The sequence below is a fragment of the Perna viridis genome, chromosome 1 (genome assembly GCF_037379345.1).
Source record: "Perna viridis isolate PV_CMFRI_1.1 ecotype Kerala chromosome 1, ASM3737934v1, whole genome shotgun sequence".
Taxonomy (NCBI): domain Eukaryota; kingdom Metazoa; phylum Mollusca; class Bivalvia; order Mytilida; family Mytilidae; genus Perna; species Perna viridis.
The window spans coordinates 65,828,990-65,849,146 of record NC_142445.1 but is presented as its reverse complement, the minus strand read 5'-3'; the positions used below and the strand labels follow the sequence as shown (position 1 = coordinate 65,849,146).

Here is a 20,157-nt window from a genome sequence, read left to right as displayed (position 1 = left end):
GACTTGTTCTGAACTGCGTCAAATTTTCAGAAATGAATGTACCGTTAGAGTCATTTTTCAGTGCTTTTTTATTGGAGTACACCAGATGCCTAGTCCTATAGGATATGAATCTGACAATCACCTGCGATTTACCATTGCGCACTTTACCGATGACGTGTGTCCGACCTATGTCCTGAAGTTGGATGTTCAGCTTCATTTTCTGGTTGCATATATCTAATATGAGTTGATCGGTATTTACTGGATGTGCGATTTTTCCGTCATCACCAATGGGCACGGGTACATTGTGAAATCGGAGGCTTGTTCTACGGGAATACTGTTCTTGGTTTTCCAATCTATATTCCAAGTCAGCTATTTTCTGATACAAAGCATCAATGTCCCTTTCGCGCTCCTTGACAGCAGTAATACTCTCCCTTGTCACCCTTTCAAGATGGGAGATTTCTATAAACTGCTTGCAAATTTTAGTCTCATTGTGTTTAATATCAGCGCTTTGTTTCGCTAGTTCTTCTCGCAGTGATTTTGTTTCTGCTTGTACCCGTTCATTTACTTGTTGCTCAATCATGGTTGATAATGACTGGCCGATTTTACTGGCTAACACAGGGATGATAGAGTCAAACACCTCGGGACTAGATAATATCTCTAGGACTTTGTCAGCGAGGTTTTTCTGAGCGGCTAATTGCTTCTTTGTAAGTGGTTTCAGCTCTGTCATATCACCAAAGGAGTTGCGTCTCCGGATTTGTCGCTGTGTCTGCTTTTCTGTTGCAGGCAAACCTTCGGGACTTTCTGGACTAGGCCGTTTGTTATTTATAGGGTCAGTAGAATCAAGAGAATCGAAACCAGTAGTCGAAGTTGGGTTGGGCTGTAACTGTGTAATGAAAGGCGGATCATGTATGGGGGCGTCCATGTTTGTTTATGTTTTTGTTATTGTTGTTGTTGTTTGTGAGTCCGAGCTCACTATCGAGTTCACTTCAAAAAGTTAGTGTATCAAACAATCACTAAATCAGCTGAATATCAATTGTAATGTACATCTACATTAGTATTAATGTTACAGAAAGTTTCTTTATGTAGCATTCATGTTTTCCAGCTTAAATCCCGAAAATTCCGACGGATATTTTTCAACCTACCATGTCCTGTTGACGGCAGCCATTTTTTTTTCTGTGAATATAACCCCAAATTATTCTATATTTCTTCACACCCACCAACACGAATTCGAAATGGGCAATTTTATTCAGACTAGTAAGAAAAATCGTGATAGATTAAGAATGGACTTCAATACTTGTGCCATCCCATTTTGTAAAAAAAAAAAAAAAAAACGATATCTATGATGAGAGACTGGTTCCTAAGTTCCTCAGTGATCGATTACAAGCACGAAAAGTGAACACTATCAGAATTTCAATTAATGATCAGTCACTATCTATCGCTCCGTTTAAGTAACTGTAGAAGCATGTTTTTGAATGAATGTAGAAATAAAAACGGGGAAAATCTGAAGGTCTGAAATAGCAGAAAATACTCTGTTATTTTTGTCACTTTAGTAATATTTTCCCATTCCGCTAATAAAATGGTCGGTGTTTTAAATCATTACTTGCAATTAAAGATCTATGCTTGTGCAAAATTTGTGAACATAGTACGGTTTTCTACCTATGTCGATTTTAAAAGCTCCTGTTCTGTCATAGACCTGTAATTTAATTATTAGTGTAGGTCTCTGGACATTGCGGAAACTGTTCTGCTTCTAACGGGAGTTCGTTTTTAAACTAGAAATAAAGGAGCTCTTTTGTTAGAAAATTTGAAAAGTGTATTCTTCCGGATAAAAATTCCTACACATTTGTCATCGCCCTGTTTGTCATCTGATCTTTATAGATTTCTGATTTAATTTTCTTACAGAAAATTATAACAGTATTTTCTCTGCGTGAATGGAAATAGCACGCGTCTAACAATATGGTAAGTATCTCTTACATTAGAAAGGTGGAACTTGTAACGCTTCTGGAGTAACAGAATTGTGAATAATTTCGTGGGTTTTCCCAAGCTGTAGTGGTTATGCTAGTGTAGCTGTATTTAAGGTGAATATCTCTTTTAGTAATAGAAGTCATTGGTAAATTGAAATTGTATTAAAAATATTTAGGTTTAAAAAAAATGATTCCATAGATTGCTATCTCAAAATAACTGTGTCACATCATAATAATCTTGTAATAAAAGAAATGCAGAACTGTACCATTAATCTACCAATTTATTTTGGAATTTTTTTTCTCTGAGTTAGGAATAACCAAAATCAAATGATGCTTGCATTGTACAATATGAGGAAGACATTAGTGTTAGCAAAGCATTTAGTAGGTTCCCTATTAAAAAAAAATTATTAATCAGGTAGTTTTAATCTAATATAGAACTAATTGAAGTTTGAGAATGTTTCAAAGTCAGAATAATGAAAGCACCAAAGAAAATTACATGTACATGTAGATGAAAACAAATTATTGACCAAGGAACTTGCTCTCTGAAAGTTTTTTTTTTAAAAACAAACACAGCATTTTTTAATGTCTATGAATTAACATAACATTCAAAAAGCAAATGAAAAATATCCAAGAACTAATAAAAACTTTCTAGGAAGTAAGCCATTTCTAACGATAAGTTGAACTCGGACCAACAACGAAATAAATCTGGAAATATACAAATTGTATTTTCTTGAACTCAAATACAATTCAAGGTCCCATGGAGTTTGAGCTACATGTACTTTGATTTAACTGAATTTATAATGGTATCATTCAGACAGAACAGTTCCCAGTTTAGCAAAGAAGGTCTGTTTTAATTAAAAATGGAAGCACAAACAATGTAGGGCTAGGCTTTTTGAAAATGTCTTAGTAACAAACATGTCATTGAAACATTTTGTCTGTGCTTTTGACTGTATTTCAAAGCTTCAAAAGATAATGATGTAGTGCTTTAATAAACATTTCTCAAGTGGTCAGTATGATGAGTTTTTATACAAATTTGTATAGAATTAAGAGGAAGCTTTGCTTGCTTAATATGGTTTTGACTTGGAATCAGAGAGTTTCCCACAAAGCACACATCAGCATGTACCTGCCAACTTTGATTTATGCAAGATGATTAAAGTGAAATGACAGTTTTTGTGGCATATTTTGCCTGCTGTGTGTTTATTTACTGTTTTGATGTATCATACTTCTTAGTATTAAAGGCCCTTTTCAGTTGACCAAGTGTTCATTTGCATGTTGATTATATCATATTCTCCAGTTAACAAGCCATTACTTTTTTTGCCGTTAATATAATTGATGCATTTAACATCATGATGTGTCATAGTTGTGTATTTTTTTTAATCGATTGAAAGTTGAAACACATTTCGAAAACGCAGTCAAGTTATTCTTTGATTGGTATGATTATCAACTACATGTATTGCATTTTATTGTAATTAGATAACAAAGTAAAGAAACTTGTTATTCATTTCTCTCATTCATTCTCAATACTGACTGATGTTTAAATCAAAGTTTATCAGTACAAAGTACAAACACTGATAATATAGTTAGGTATACAGCATTATACATGTATAAGCAAGGAAATAGAATACATTACAATACCCATACACTTGTTATTTAGTTACCTTTCAACCCTGTCCACAATCACAATTAATCCTTTTATTATGTAATTACAGCTTTTAGTCACTTTGTTAATTGTCAGGGTTCGTCATAGGGTATTATTTTGGTGATGCACAATGGAAATGTTTTCTCTGCTTCTATTAGAGGGAATGTTCTGATACATTGTATTTGGTGCATTGTATATTGCTTTTGTACCAGGTTTCTGCTTTCCTGGTTCCTTACTTATCTACTTTATAAGGTGTAATTTACATGTAGTTATACTTTTTTCAAAGTACTCCTAAATGTGAAGATGAGATTTTGGTATGTACATACATTTTGTATAAATGCTAATTTTTGTAAGAACTCAACCAAAACAAAATTTTAGTCATATCATGGTATCGCTCTATCATAATTGGCATCTGTTAACTTTAATTTATTTATTAGTTTGAAATTTTGTTTTAAGCATTTTTTTTACAGATTGACTTATTGTGAACCATTATGAATTGAAACAGGTATAAAATTGGGTTACATTAAAAAAAAGTCAACTTTTTTATTTTTGGTCTGATTAAAAACAAAACATTGTTAGATTCCTTATGATGATCTCTGTCGGATTTAAGATATCACTTTAACTTACAGTTTTCAAGTTACAAGGAATCAAAGGGGCCACACCCCGAAAAATCAGCTTTTTCATTTTGGGTCTGATTTTGAAAATTCTTGATTGAATTTCAAATTTTGTGCTACATGTATATAGTGTCCAAACCAGTTATTGTTGCCATAATGAACTGTTAGTTTCTATCCTAAAGTGTGTTAAAAACTAGCATTTTGTCCACACTTGCCTCTAGTGAACAGAGTTCAGCATGCTGCAGTTGTATCATGCTGCCCTCCACAAATCCCTATATTTAAAAAACTGTTCATTCTTTTAAGCCCAGCAATTCACCTGTATACTTTGTACTGACATCTTTATGTAGTTAGTACAGTACAACAGTAATTAACAGCTTCATGGAGTTGTAATGAATAAGTATCTTGCCTTGTACATCCTGATTAGCAGATTGAATCACATGTATATGCATGCACATGTAGTAAAGTAGACAGCAGATATATATATTAAGTATGTGATGCAGATCACATTACGTGGTTCATATTTTCTCAGTTGGTTTTAGAAAGTATGTACATACCTACAGTTAAAGATAGCATTTGTTGACTAGAAACACTTTCAGACATACATTTCTGGGATATATCTGGTAAAACGGTAATTAACCTCTAAAAAAGGAAAAAAAAAAACATGTAAATTGTTCCATCTTTTTTTTTCTTTGATAATACCCGAAATCATTTTTCTTACACCCTTTAATCTAGAATACTAGATCCTTCCTGACTTCAGTGTGAAATTATAAGATAAGAAAGAAAAACTCAGGATTTAATTTTGTTAACATCAATCAGAACTTTTATATTTTCCCTTTCATGTATTTTTTATTCAAATATTAATTTACAATAGACCAATGGTAGTAATTGGTATTTATTTAGGTACAAATGTCAGTTTTCCTCGCCTTCTACTTCTCCCTCTTCAATTTCCTCTTCCTCTCCCATGTTTTCATCTACAGTAGCATCTTGGTACTGTTGGTATTCCGATATAAGATCATTCATGTTTGACTCTGCTTCAGTAAATTCTAGTTCATCCATCCCCTCACCAGTGTACCAGAAAAGGAAAGCTCTCCTTCTAAACATCATGGTAAACTGCTCAGATATTCTTTTAAACAGTTCTTGAATAGCAGTGCTGTTTCCTATAAACGTTGCTGACATTTTCATATCTTGTGGTGGAATGTCACAAACAGCAGTTTTAACATTGCAAGGAATCCATTCAACAAAGTATGGACTATTTTTGCTTTGAATCTTAAGCATTTGTTCCTCAACATCCTTCATTGATAACTGGCCTCTGAATATGGTTGCAACTGTAAGGTAACGTCCATGTCTTGGATCACAAGCAGCCATCATATTCTTAGCATCAAAGACTTGTTGTGTTAGTTCAGCGACTGACAAGGCTCTATATGACTGAGAACCTCTTGCCGTCAGTGGTGCGAAACCAGGCATGAAAAAATGCAGCCTTGGAAAAGGAACCATGTTTACAGCTAATTTTCGTAAGTCAGCATTTAGTTGTCCTGGGAATCTAAGACATGTTGTTACACCAGACATTGTGTAGGAAACTAAGTGGTTTAGGTCACCATAGGATGGGGTTTTTAGTTTCAGGGTTCTCATACAAATGTCATAGAGTGCTTCATTGTCAATACAGAAAGTTTCATCAGTGTTCTCTACCAATTGATGGACTGAAAGTGTGGCATTGTATGGTTCTAACACAACCTCTGATACCTGTAGGGAAAAGAGTTTAAGGGTGTATCAAGGTAATCTCATTAAAATGGAGTTACTGGTACATACATTTTTAAAAGTAATTAGTTAAAAAATTAAATATTGATTGGTTTTAATTTGAATAACTCATTTTCTGTATATATAGGAAGAATATAATTGGTTTTTCTTTCTAGTATTTAGGAGATTGAGAGAAAAACTGTCTTTCAAATTTTGGTTACCTGTTTTAGATATAGGCAGAAAGGTTTCTTTAAGAACAATGTGAATGTATGTTTCCTGGGTATTAAAAAAAGATGAAACAGGAAATTTCATAAAAATACATTTGTACAGGTAAAATAATTATACTCTTAATACACATGTAATAGACAAGTTCAGTTGATAAATCGTCAAATTATAATAAGGTGGTTTAGACTAGTGTTTTTATTTGCTCATTGTTATTTTAGCATGTTTGTGTATGTACTGAGTGCAGAATTTTTATTCCACAATATCATATAATTTAATTCATCTTTGTTACAGTAACAGAAAATAAGGCTTCTTACCTTAGGTGAAGGTGCTACAGTATAGGTCTTCATGATTCTGTCTGGGTACTCCTCCCTGATCTTGCCAACAATTAGGGTCCCCATACCACTGCCAGTCCCTCCTCCAATGGAGTGGGTCAGCTGGAACCCTTGAAGACAGTCACAAGCCTCTGCTTCCTTCCTCACCACATCAATAACTGACTCAACCAGCTCTGCTCCCTCAGTGTAGTGTCCTTTGGCCCAATTGTTGCCAGCTCCACTCTGTCCAAAAACAAAGTTATCAGGCCTAAATGCCCTCCCAAATGTACCACTACGAACAGCATCCATTGTACCTGGCTCAAGATCTACCATGCAGGCCCTTGGAACATACTTTCCTCCTTGTGCTTCATTGTAGTAGACATCAATCCTCTCCAACTGGTTTGGGTTTTCTCCATGGTAGGAACCAGTAGCATCAATCCCATGCTCCCCAGAAATCACCTCCCAGAACTTGGTACCTATTTGGTTACCACACTGTCCTGCTTGTACATGTATGATTTCTCTCATGTTTGGCTGCTAGAAGTAGCTGATCTGTATGGTGGTTGTGATGTGTATAGGGACAAAGTGACAAGGATACTGATAAATTCATTAACAGTGTACATGTACATATATATATACAGAGTTCAGGATTTAGGTTATCTTTCCTTACACCTAAATGAAGGTGACACATAATGTTTATTATTATCTATTAACAGTATACAATGATTCATACATGTAGATTAGATAGTTGGTGTGGGCATGATGTGAGTCCATAAGTTGTAAGGTTTAAAAAAAGAAACTGTGAATATCCTTGTCATAAAACTTGATAGAACTTGAACTAACCAATCATCTCATGTAGCTCTTCATATAATATGTATAAGAATATGAAATAAATAAGCATCCAGCTGTAAGCATCAGTAACTGAGAAAATATTATGGTCCCTGAAACACATTTTTTTTGTTGTTCTTCGCTTGTACAACTTTGAAAATCTTCTTCTCTTAAACCATGCAACAAAATTTAATTAAAGTTGGCGTAATTGTTCCTTAAGGTCTAATGCACAAATTGAATGTTTAAAATTTTTGAAATGTAAAAAAAACATGGCTGCTGTTACTAAAAATAGAACATAGGGGTCAAAATACAGTTTTTTTGCAAATAACTCAAAAGCAATTGAATTTAGTGAAATTCTGACATACAATGTAGGGTAATATTGTTCAGCATCAGAAAACAGACCTATGCCACAATTTTCAAAATGATTTGTCACCCAATGTAGGAGTTATGGCCCCTGAAATAGATTTATTTGTTGTTTTTTTTTCTTCACATGTACAACTTTGAAAATCTTCTTTTCTGAAATCATGCAACAATATTTAGTTAAGTTGGCATAATTGTTCCTTAGGGTATCCTGCACAAACTGGTTGAAAAACATGACAGTCAGCAGAAAAAAAATTGAACATTGGGGTCAAAATGCTTTTTTTGTTATTTTTCCCTCAACTACAGAAGAATGAAAGATGAAAGCTACTCATAAGATAATCATGATATTCTGAGTTGACTGGCAGTATTGAAATTTTATTTAGTTGAATTTTCTAAATGGCTGCCAATTTGGGTCCATTTTTAGCAGTTGCTTGGATTCCAATGATTTTTGGTTTCATGAGGAATCACAGTATTCTAAGTTGAATGGAGATGACAAAAATTTGTTCTGGGCAACCATTTTCAAAATTGCTGCCATTTTTTCACTAATTTGTACATTTGCTTTAATTTCAATGATATTTGGTTTATATTGTAAACATGGTCTTCTGAGTTGAAGTGATGATCAAAATGTTGTATAGCCATGATTTAACTTCATTTAATGTTCTTTTTCAGGAAATGTATAGTGACCTAATGCTCCCTCACACCCAGTGGGATAACGGCGCATGGGGGACTCCTGCCCAATTTTTTTCCTGGAGTTCTTAAAACACTTACGATGCATTTCCAACAGAATACAGTACCTTAGGTACTGAGTTGAACTTGCAGCATTCATCAGTGGATGCTCTTTTTCAGCAATTTTTCATCAGTCATGGTAACAAAGCATTGTACCTTTACTTACTTAGTTAATAAGGCATGGTTAGCTAGGTGACCTTTTTTTGAAAGGTACACATAAAATTATTTAAGCTATTTGTATTTCTTGAGAGCATATACATATGTACATTATGTACAAACTGTAATTGATTAAAGTCTTTCTTTTGTCTGTACATTTTCTGCATGCAAAACAGGAGTGGTCTTGTTATATTCTATTGTTGATGTTTTGATTTTGGTTTTTTGTTTGTTTTTTATGCTGCAAAGACTTAAATCACACTGGTGAAAAAGTCAATTAATGCATGTACATGTAATTTTAATTGAAATCACTGTAAATGCAATTAACAAGATATGAAGGGACACATATCTCCAGCTGTTTATCGCTTGTGGGGTAATTGTCTCAAAAGCATATTCTCCACAGGAATCTGATGTAGTTGAATCACTTTATAATTTCAGCATGGAAGAATTAAAGTAAAAACTACAGCAGAACAGCAAGAAGCAAAGAGAAAAGAAAGAGAGAAAAAATTTCTACTTTACAATACAGGAACTAAGGCAGCTTTTAAGAAGGTGGTAAATTAAAATACACAACATGAAAATGTAATGCAGGCTTGTCTTTTGTTGGACATGTGTCTTTCATACAGCATATCTGTCCTCTTGTCATGTGATTAATTATAAACATAATAAATACAGGGTTAGATTTTAATAGTTTTTTTTGGTATGTACAATGTTTTTCGCCATGGAATGAAGCTCCCATTCTTTTTCTCTGATTTTTTTGATTAAGAGAAATGTAACTTTGAACATTGAAAAAAAAAAGAGAGAGAATGACATCACTCCTTTAGCTCTGCTTGTACTGTTTGTGAGTTGTATTATATTTACTCTTCCTCTGTTACAAATGGGAAAGGAAACATTCAGCTGTAATTCTAACTGTACACACACATTATCCATGAACTTCAAAAGCAGAGATTTTTAATTAGATTTGGATAATTAAAAAATTGACATTCATCTTCAGTTTAATTGATCATGATGTGAATGTCTTATGTCTAATACTTGGGTCTACCTTCTCTTTATTGTCTGTTTAAATTTTAGGGGTGAATAATTAAATAAAACAACACTTCTAGGATTGATTTAAAATTTGGTATGTCTGTCTGAATAATAAAGTGGTATGTCCATCTGAAAAATAAAGTGGTATGTAGCTACTGAATAATAAAGTGAATTTGACTTTCATCTCAATTACTCATTTACAACTATTTTGCCCACAGCTTTGAAATTCAGTAGAAGATAGTGTGGATTTTTTATGTCAGTGGCTGAATTTCAAGCTAGTTTGGCATTATTTCTACAATGAATTCCCAGGAGAAATTGTTTGGCATTATTTCTACAATGTATTCCCATGAGAAATAGTTTATTAAAACTTACCTGAAAATCAATTACTTTTCTCAAAATCTGTTGATTAATGACATTTTAGTGGCAAGTACCAGATGAATTATAAATGTATTATCAGTATAGGAAAGGTCATACTGAAGACATGCATTTCAGTGTTGGCTATTAAAACTTATCAATTTATCAATAGCTGTCTTGTTTGGTTTATTTATTTTACTGCTTGACTCTGAAGTTGATATTCAGTAAGGTCATTTTTATTATTTTATGACTTTTAGGTGTGAGTGTTATCTCCTATATAGACAGGCTAAATTTTTCATAATACATGTATATAAAATCATTGATCATGATTATGGGACAGACTTAAGACTATCTCTAATTTAAACCATTCTATTTGCATCATTTGTAAAATTTAATTTTCAACCATGTATAAGATTTGTTTTAAATTCTTCAGCGAGATGACAAAGAATATGATGAGGAGGGTCTACAGATCACGGGAGAAATCTTAGCTGTCAATCCGGACTTCTATACTTTGTGGAACTTCAGAAAAGAAATATTTGTTAATTTTTTAGAAACAAGGTGAGATTGTGATGATTTGTTAATGTTTTTGTTGAAACGTCTTTTGTACTATTACATGAATAAACGACAGTGAACTCCAACATGGTTTACATGCTGCTATTTTGATCATTTATTTACCACTTTTTTGTTTTGTAGTTGGTTTGATTTGTATATTATAAAGGGTCAGTGCTATATGAAAAAAGGTCAGTGCTATATAAAAAGGGGCAGTGCTGTATCAAAAAAGGGCAGTGCTATATCAAAAAAAGGGGCAGTGCTATATCAAAAAGGGGCAGTGCTATATCAAAAAAGGGCAGAGCTGTATAAAAAAGGGGCAGTGCCATATCAACGAAGGGGCAGTGCTATATCAAAAAAGGGCAGTGCTATATCAAAAAGGGCAGTGCTATATAAAAAGGGGCAGTGCTATATAAAAAAAGGCAGTGCTATATAAAAAGGGGCAGTGCTATATAAAAAATGGAAACTGAATTTGCTGTATCTCTTATCCAAGCTTTTGTTTTTTGTTTGTGAATGCATTGTCATTGGCTGAAGATAGTGTACTAATGCTGATATGATACCTCAGAATGGTATAAAATTTCAATGAAAATGAAACCCAAGTTGTTTAAGAATTGTACTCATCTATATACATGTATTGGTTAGTAAAATAAAGAAAGCCTAGCCAATGTAAATTATCAGATAATCAGTCTAGATCTAAAATAGGGCAAAAAAGAAAGAGTTCCAACCTCTTTAATACATTGTAGGAATAATTCAATACATGAACAATATATTTATACTTTCAGGCAGAAAGATGAAGTTCAGAAAATCATGGATAATGAATTACACTTTCTAGAGAATTGTTTAAAGGTTAATCCTAAATCCTATGGCACTTGGGCTCATAGATCTTTTATTATGGAGAACATGCCAACCCCAGACTGGAGCAGGGAACTACAATTGTGCAATAAATTCCTCGAGTATGATGAAAGAAATTGTAAGTACATACATGTAACAGATGTTGCATGGCGTTAGCTTTCTTTAAATTTACAGATTGAGAAAATCATATAGGGAAGAAAAATTTGAATTGTAAAACTTCATAAATTACAAATGTACTTAACAGTTTTTATTACGGGTATGAAAAGCCTGATCTTTTAGTATGTTTTAATCTTTTTCTGATATTTAACAGAATACACAACTTTTAACTCATCAACTTCAGGGTAAAAGAGTCAATTATGACCTACATTGATATTTTTACTCATTTTGTGTGTTGCTTAGATTCGTTAAAACTGAGAAATGTATTTTACTTTAGTGTTGATTGGTTGGTAATAGCAATGAGATAAATTTACTGCCAAATTTTTTTCAATATTCATTTACAATTTTCAGTTCATTGTTGGGACTACAGACGTTTTGTTGTAATGATGGCAGAGGTTAGTTTGGAGGATGAACTAGACTTTACTACGCAGAAAATCACAACTAACTTCTCCAACTATTCGTCATGGCATTACAGAAGTAAACTGTTACCGATGTTACACCCTGATCCAACACAACCAGCTTGGGTACAGGAAGATGTCATACTGAAAGGTATTTAACATTGATCATCAATTTTGATGCAGTGGCAATACTTTCACTTAAAAAAACTATTTTATCTCGACATTTAAATTTTTATAGTGATCTTCATCTCTGTCTGTTTGTTCATCTGTTTCACTTTTAGTTTCTTGATGATAAGTAAAGATGTATTCAACAAAATCCTTTCAAACTTCAGTGTAATGCTAAAAACCATTCTATTAAAGTCAAATTTGATTATGTGTAAGTTGCCTATGTTAGAGTTTTTTCTCTTTTTTGACTTTGACGATATCACTGGGGTAAAGCTGATGATCATAACAGTAGTAGAAGGAAAATTTGGGTACAAATATTTTTCTTTCATTAAGTTGTTCATTTAAGATATTGAACAAAATAAATATGATAAATAGTTGGTAATTCTTCCTGGCTCAGAATTTGAAGCTGGGGGCATAGGTAGAATTTGAAGCGGGAGGCGTAGGTGAAATTTGAAACAAGAAGCATAGGTTGAATTTGAAGCGAAAGGCGTAGGTGGAATTTGAAGCAGGAGGAGTAGGTTGAATTTGAAGCAGGAGTTGTGGGTGGAATTTGCATGGTTAATAACTATTTATCATGATTATTTTGTTCAATATCTTGAATAAACAACTCTATGAAAGAAAATTATTTGTATTCAAATTTTCTCTCGCCATTTTGAGATGACCGTAACAGCTTTACCCAAGTGAATATAGACTGCAAGAATATCTGTGATCAATTACTATTGAATTAGCTCCCTTTGAATGACATATTTTTATTACAGAATATGAAATAGTACAGAATGCAGTGTTTACAGACCCTGATGATCAAAGTGCTTGGTTTTATCACAGGTGGCTTCTGGGTAGAGGTAAGTTAATTCATCTGGTTTAAGTGCTGTTTTAGCCCAACATCCCTCAGTTATACATCTTCTTGAAATTAAAATGCTTGATTTAAAATGTCATAGAAAGAATGTATTGGATAAACAGATTTTACAATTATTTTAAGTTGAATTATAAAGATATTAAAACAGTATGATCATTTCTATGTTGAATACTACACAATATAACAACATATAAAAAATGATTGATTTCTCCATTTATGAAAGGTCATCTTAAATCATAATGATCAAATGTGGCAAAACTAGTAGACAAATAAATCTATCACTATGGAGTACTGAAAGTGTTGATGTCTTTATTTCACTTTCATGATTAACAAATAACATTTTAAAATTATTTTTTATCTGCTGCTTCAATGAATTAATATCTTTTAGGATGATTATCCATATACATTATGGTAATAATAGCAATTTAACTTATATCATTAAAGCAAATGTAATTGTTAATGCTTAGGATATTTAGAGTGTTCATTATGACTAAAAAAAATATTCCTATTACAGGGTCTGACATTAAAGGCTATCATATTGCATGGTTGATTGATTGATTGTTGGGGTTTAACGCCCGAGCAGCAATATTTCAGCTATATTCAGGCGATGAACATGAAATGATGCTGAAATAGAAAAGGGATGGAACACAAGGACAACAGGGTCGACAAATTTAGATTGCCACTAGAAAAGGGAGGGATAGGTAGGGTTGGGCAATTTAGCCACCTGTGGTGGAGTGCAGAGGTTCCTACTCCTATCGAATGCCACAGCAGGGTTCTTTAACATGCGAGGAACGTGGCATCTTTCCCAACACACTATGGTTTGCAGTCAGGTTTTCCGTATTATAGCCTGACAACCCCAGCATGTAACAAGCCAGGGTTACCCCATTCCACCACCTGGGGCATACATCCCAGTTGCTCTGTGGGCAGAGCGCCTAGCCCGCGGCTAGGTTCCTGAGCACTATTTAGTCGCCTTTTACAAGTTTAGCGCTGCTGCAGCCGTATCCTTTTGACACCCGGACCTGCACAGGGTCATATTGCCTGGGACAAGTAAAATTAACATCCAGATAAGTTGGAAGTTAATTGACTTTGTCCAAAGGACAGTCAAATTTTATGTGTTTTTCCAACATGCATTAACCTAAGGACAACATAGTTCTCAATTTGGGCCCATAGTAGGAGGTTAATGTCAAACACTGTATTATCATTTTAGGAAAGAAGAAACAACAGATAAGTTGTATATATGCATCAAGAAGATCGAAAATAGTTGTGGTGCTTCTAACAAGACCTATAATGGTAAACATTAAGTTATGAAATGTACAAAAATTATCAGAATAATCAGTTTGTATATCTGGATATACAATGTACATTATATTTGTTCCATTCATCACACCTTCATTAAAAAACAGTTAAGTTTTGCATCACAAAAAATTAATGGCAAGATTAAGACCATCATATCTACATGTATATATGGCTGTTATTTTCTAAAAATTACCACAATGTTAAAATGTTTGCTTGGTAAAATATATTGTTTTCTAATATCAGATTTTCTCAAAATGATTTATCTATTTGACATCAAATATAAGTGTAGTAGGGGTCTCTTAAAATCAGAATTAAATGCAACATTTTCATGTAATGTAGGTTGGAAAAGGAAACAGTTTGATACTTAGTATTCATGGTAAAAGTGTTGATGGAAAATGGAGAACACCAACAGGAAGTACCTCATATAATGTATTATGGGTAAATATTATATTTATGACTTTACCTACGTACAAGCTTATGTACAGTGCATATAATTCAGTTTTCATTTTTTCACAGAGCCTGTGTCATTTTACTCTGAAACTTTGCAGCAATTTCTAGAATTTAATTTTTTTTTTGGGGGGGGGGGGGAATTTCTGAATTTCTGAGGTTTCTTCTATTAATTTCTGTTGTTGTTTTTTTTTTTTTTCAAATTAAAATGCTTGTATTTCTGTCTGTTTTAGATTAAAGATTTAACACAAAACATTCCAGAAGAGAAAGAAGTATCTATATCTGTCACATTGATACCAGATATAGAGAAGGATACACAATTTTCTCAGGGATTACAGATAGATGCTGATCAAGATGAAGCTTGGTCTATGGCAGACTTTATTTCAGGATCTAGATTTAGGTATACCTTATTTACAAAACTACTTTGTAGATTTGAGCAATTGTTTTGTTTATGAATATATTTTGATTAGTTCACAAAAAATATCTTAATGTACCTACAACATTTATTTGTCTAAAAATAAATTTTAAAGTTAAGATAAAATTGTATTTACTATATACCATGTAAAGGAGTCAGGTTTCCGGATATGAAAGTAAAACATATCTGTTTGTTTTAGTAATGAACTCAGTGCTGCTACAACATCAACATTAGAAACAGAACTGGAGTCAATAAAAGAACTTCATGATGTAGAACCTGACAATAAATGTGAGTCCTACACATTATATATATATATGCACTACATGTAATAATATATTCTTAATCAATCATTATAGAAACAATTGAAATAATCAAACCAGCATACATTTCTTAGGACCTTTAAAACTTTATTGTATTGTACATGAAACATAATAAGACCACTTGTCCCTCTAACATGTTGGACCCAAAACCTGAATTCCCCCTCATTTGTCTCCCAAATTTTGTGATTTTATCTAAAATGATTTTATTAGAAAAGCCATAAAATTCAACAGTAATCATATTGCTCAATGAGGTTTTATTATCAATGTAGATATTCATGGTAAAATATTATAACATTAACTTTAACAATTACGTTTGAACTCAGTAAGGGGAAATAATTCAACTAAATTGTTTAACACTGTTAATGTACTATATGTACATTGTGTATGAACAGAAGGAATATCTCGCTGTGTTCACATTTCATTTCCAGTTTAAGCAAGTGATTAAAACTATATTAATAAAAATATCTTGTATTGACCTAGATTAAAGCTGCATTAGCTGTCAAATTTGTTCAGTTTTGATTCTACTGAATTTTGCTGATTCAGTGAAATAAGTTTGTAGTATTGCAATTGAAGCAATCAATGTCGATAATTCCTACAGAATATTGTGATGTAACGTTTATTTAAATCAGAGAAGATCAAAAGTTCTGATCTAATAATTTTTTGCCATTACCTCCGAATATTGCTGACAGTACAAACAAGTGGGTTAAAAATACTTTAACCTTGGTAAAAAAATAACAATAACGGATACTCAGGTAAGCACGTGTCTTGTTTTCATTTCGTTTCATCTATTTCTTGATTAGTTTTCAAATGAATTATGACGATATATGTGTTGATATGAAATGAAATTATACAGGAAAAGTACAAATTAGTAGAAATAATTCAAAGTTAATGTATGTTCAACAGAAAAAAAATTACAAATTTGACAGCTAATGCAGCTTTAATGTCATTGTTTTTTTTCACAGGGGTGTTACTGACTATGTTGTCATTAATGATGGCAATAGATAGGACCCATTCTATGTACAAGTTAGACATCAGAGAATGTATGGACAAACTAATACAGATAGATCATAAAAGGGAAGCTTACTATAGAGATACAAGTAAGTAGATACATACATTACTAATACATACTTGTAATCAAAGCATATATGTATTTAAAGTTTTCACTCAAGAAAATAGTTGAATGGTTGGCTTTCAATCAAAATCGGTAATCATTAGATGTTTTCCATCTTAATAACATATCATAAGTGATGATTTTATCTTTACCAGATGGAGTTAACCTTCAAGCAAAGCTTTATTGCTTGATACATCTTATTTATCATAATGTTCATTGCTGTGTAAGTGTTCCCTTTACATGTTTTTTTGTCACCTCAAGTCGCAGAATGCAAGACTATGGTATTCTATTTTCAACACCAACATTGACGTGGACGTTGTTGTCCATTTTAAGAATTCTGTTAAGTTTGTCAATTAGGTCAGATTAATATGAATCAATGGTTTTAAGTCAATCATATTTGGTATTTAGATATATATTATGTCCATAGCTACATCACAGTTCTGTATCAGTTTAATACATATGCCCTACAGTCACAGTCTATTGACTGTTATTGACTTTAAAATATCAGATATCTTGCTTTGATTTTGATGTTAACTTTTGTTATTAGGTTAGTTCAATATGAACCACTAATGCTTAGTCATTCATATTTGGATTGCAGTTGTATAAGCATCACATTACACCACATTTCTTTATTATTACCATAAGTAAAAATAATTCCTCTTTTCAACTTATCTTGAGGAAAGAAATAGGTCTTGGGTTAGCCCTTCCCCCTTTGCAAATCGCTGGATTAGCCACTGTTTTCTTTTGTATGATATCATTGTAATAATTTAAGGTATATCTTTTATTCAGAAAGCAAGTTCATCTTACAAAGCATATTGGAGACTCAGGACAAAAATAGAAGAGAAATGGTGCTAAAAGAAGAAGGTCTTACTGCCTTGTACCACACAGAATGGATGCTTCTTTATACCAAAATTGATCTATCCCATAATGCTCTAACCTCAATAAAACCAATATCAAATCTTCAGTGTCTGAAATGTTTATGTTTAGATAATAACCACTTGAAAGATTTGGATGGTTTACAACATTGCCAACAGCTATGTCAACTCTCTGTAAAAATTAATGGTAAGTTTTGGCAGTTGAGTTTCTTGTCCTTTTCTGTCAATATCATTAATGCGTGCATAATGTGCCTTCAAATTTGTCTCTGACTTGTAGTTGCTAGAATTGACCTGTGTTACCCTGACCAAAAGCTGCAGGGAACATTGTGTAAGGAATTATCTTCCATGTTATCCTTAGTTAGTTCATAATTTTAGTTCTTTTTTGTTTGTTTCAGATTTAAATGATACGAAAGTTATTTACATATTAAAGAACAACAGATATTTAGTGGAGTTAAATGTCTACGGGAATCCTTTATGTCGGTACAAAGATCATGTGACCAAGATCAGAGAACAAATACCTACTCTACTGTCCGTAGATAAAAACCAATTTACCAATGGAGACTCCTAGTGAATGGTTGTGTTCTAGTGAAGCTATTAATTACAACTAGTTGTAAGGATCCACACAGTTTCAAAGAGACCTGTTGTGAATTTTTATATAATGTTAATTGATTCAAGTGAAATCGTGGACTTCTGACATTCACATTAGGCCAAACTGTAGAGTTCAGATTATTATTCCAATCTATCCCTTTTTATAACACTATTATTATTTATTTTGAAGAATCTACAAAAGTTTTATGAATGTACAACTGGTAAGTAGTTCCATTTACAGATTGGGATAATGACTACTCTCAAAAGTTGTAATTGGATTTTTATCGCTGTAAAAAATAAGATGCAAGATATTTTTGGTGCATTATATCCAATTTCATGTCATATACAGTACCCTATAAAATTGTTACTGTCAGCAAAAATTCATTAAATAAATTAAATAATTAGAAATAAAAATTGCAGGCCTGTTGAAATGCCATTTTAGTTAAAAGGATTATTATACTTTTAAAAGTGTTTGTCAAACAAAAAAGAACTGTCAACTTCATCATTGCTTTAATAATTTTGTATGTCAGCAAAAAGGGGCCAAATAATTTATTGTGATAGTCATTATGTTTTTTTTTCATTTGTTTATTACAAAACCATAATGTTGTCAATGAAAAAAATATAAATGAAACATTTTGCTCTCCCTTAGGAGAACCTATACTGTAATTACCTAGTTTTTCTATTTCTTAGACTGTGTATTCATTCATTGTCTGTTCATCAGAAATCTTTTTTAATTCCATTTCTCTCAGCTTCTGCAGGGCAGTTTTAAATTGATCAACAGCTTTGGCATATGAGATTAACTTGATTTCATATTTGAAATGACTTACATTTTATAAATTTAGTGAATTGAAGATAAAATTTTTGTTAGTTTTTCCAACTTATAGTTGCTGAATGTTACTGATTTGGTTTTTCCAACTTATAGTTGCAGAATGTTACTGATATAGTACATAGGTATTCTTTCCACTGAAACTCACTTTCCAGGTTGATGAACTACAAAATATCTTGAAATGGTTGAAGATATTTTGGTTGTACGTTGTGTACAAACTTTGTTTGTACAGTGCAGTGAAACCAAACCTAGAATAAAGTGAAAACCTGTCACCTCATATCAGTTTCGATGCATTTTGAACCTGAATGAACGGATTGATTGTTGAAACCATGGTCCAAAAGGGCTCCAGTTTTGAAATACTTTAGCTGTATATGGATTGACAGAGATAAGCAAGTCTTCATAATTATACACTTCACATTTGTACTTTTAACACTAGTTATAGATAATAAATTTGATCGTGATATTTCACAATCCATATAACCCAGATTGTGTGTTAAGAAGTACCACTGCTATTACTTGTATTTGTTGCTCAAAACTTATCTCAGTAATTGAGATGGATGCTTTTTGCATCAGCTAGTGCAATGATGTTTATATGTTTGGTGCATATATTGTGTACTGAGAAACTTGTTCAATTTTGTATATGTAAAAGCTGTTAAAATAATCTATGTGCAAAATAAATTATTACTTTGTATTCAACTGTGTCATTTGACTGTAGGTGACTTTCTTCAAACTTTCTGCCAAAATTCCCAAACTGGCAAAGTGAACAAGCTTTGACAAAAAATAAATCCCCAATTTAAAGGTGTGCATTTTTAAATTGAGTGCAGAGTTGAATTTGCTGTCTACTTAAGAATCATGCATGTTGTGATTTAAGAGAACGATGACATTTTAAAATTTAGTTTAGAAAAGTTCCAGTCCATATAAATTCAGACATTGCCTGCCCACCAAGTAGAAGATGTTGTTTTGTTCTTCATACATCATATTTTAATTAATGTGTCATCCTAATTTTATAGGAAAATCATACATTCATCTCAAGAATGATAACTCTTGCAAAGTACCTATTTTATGTACAATCTATATGCATTTTTTTTCTCAAAACTGTAACGACTGAATGACAAATTAGGACTGGGTATTTGGTCAGCAACTGTTTCTAAATTAGAATTAAAAGTGGATTTGGTGTTTTATTATGTGCATGAATTCATCCTGTCTGAGTTTCATAAAGACTACTACTTAATAAGTAAAGTCTTGTAACTCATTATGATATCAAATAATAATTCTTGGAGTGGTTGGAAAGAAGTCTAGGGTCACTTGTCATTTTTATAGGAGAATAATTGGATTTTGTAAGAGCTGTACCTATTATCCTTCTATGGGACAGTTAGTCTAATAAATGGTTCCTCAAACT

General features: G+C 32.5%; 2 protein-coding genes across 2 annotated transcripts; one reads left to right on the top strand and one right to left on the bottom strand.

Annotated features, from left to right (window-relative positions):
• The first annotated feature begins 1,733 nt into the window (after positions 1-1,733).
• LOC148629904 (geranylgeranyl transferase type-2 subunit alpha-like) lies at positions 1,734-19,449 on the top strand. The gene is made up of 13 exons (XM_088559526.1): positions 1,734-1,935; positions 8,966-9,076; positions 10,338-10,462; positions 11,236-11,423; positions 11,813-12,010; positions 12,783-12,866; positions 14,088-14,170; positions 14,516-14,614; positions 14,857-15,023; positions 15,238-15,326; positions 16,321-16,455; positions 17,259-17,531; positions 17,740-19,449. Exons 1-13 carry the CDS (start codon positions 1,933-1,935, stop codon positions 17,910-17,912), a joined length of 1,728 nt encoding a protein of 575 aa, XP_088415652.1. The 5' UTR covers positions 1,734-1,932; the 3' UTR covers positions 17,913-19,449.
• On the bottom strand, positions 4,986-7,084 carry LOC148629905 (tubulin beta-1 chain-like). The gene is made up of 2 exons (XM_088559535.1): positions 6,467-7,084; positions 4,986-5,933 (listed from the first exon to the last, which is right to left on the bottom strand). The coding sequence occupies exons 1-2, from the start codon at positions 6,986-6,988 to the stop codon at positions 5,103-5,105; spliced, it is 1,353 nt and encodes a 450-aa protein (XP_088415661.1). The 5' UTR covers positions 6,989-7,084; the 3' UTR covers positions 4,986-5,102.
• Positions 19,450-20,157: the final 708 nt, after the last annotated feature.

What these genes read in the sequence shown, in the direction of transcription:
- LOC148629905 (XM_088559535.1), bottom strand. Translation starts at nt 6,988, where the DNA reads ATGAGAGAAATCATACATGTACAAGCAGGACAGTGTGGTAACCAAATA. An exon ending in CTGTAGCACCTTCACCTAAG is followed by an intron (nt 5,934 to 6,466) that starts GTAAGAAGCCTT and finishes TTTTCCCTACAG; the next exon opens with GTATCAGAGGTTGTGTTAGA.
- LOC148629904 (XM_088559526.1), top strand. An exon ending in CTAAGGCAGCTTTTAAGAAG is followed by an intron (nt 9,077 to 10,337) that starts GTGGTAAATTAA and finishes TAAATTCTTCAG; the next exon opens with CGAGATGACAAAGAATATGA. An exon ending in GTTAATTTTTTAGAAACAAG is followed by an intron (nt 10,463 to 11,235) that starts GTGAGATTGTGA and finishes TTATACTTTCAG; the next exon opens with GCAGAAAGATGAAGTTCAGA.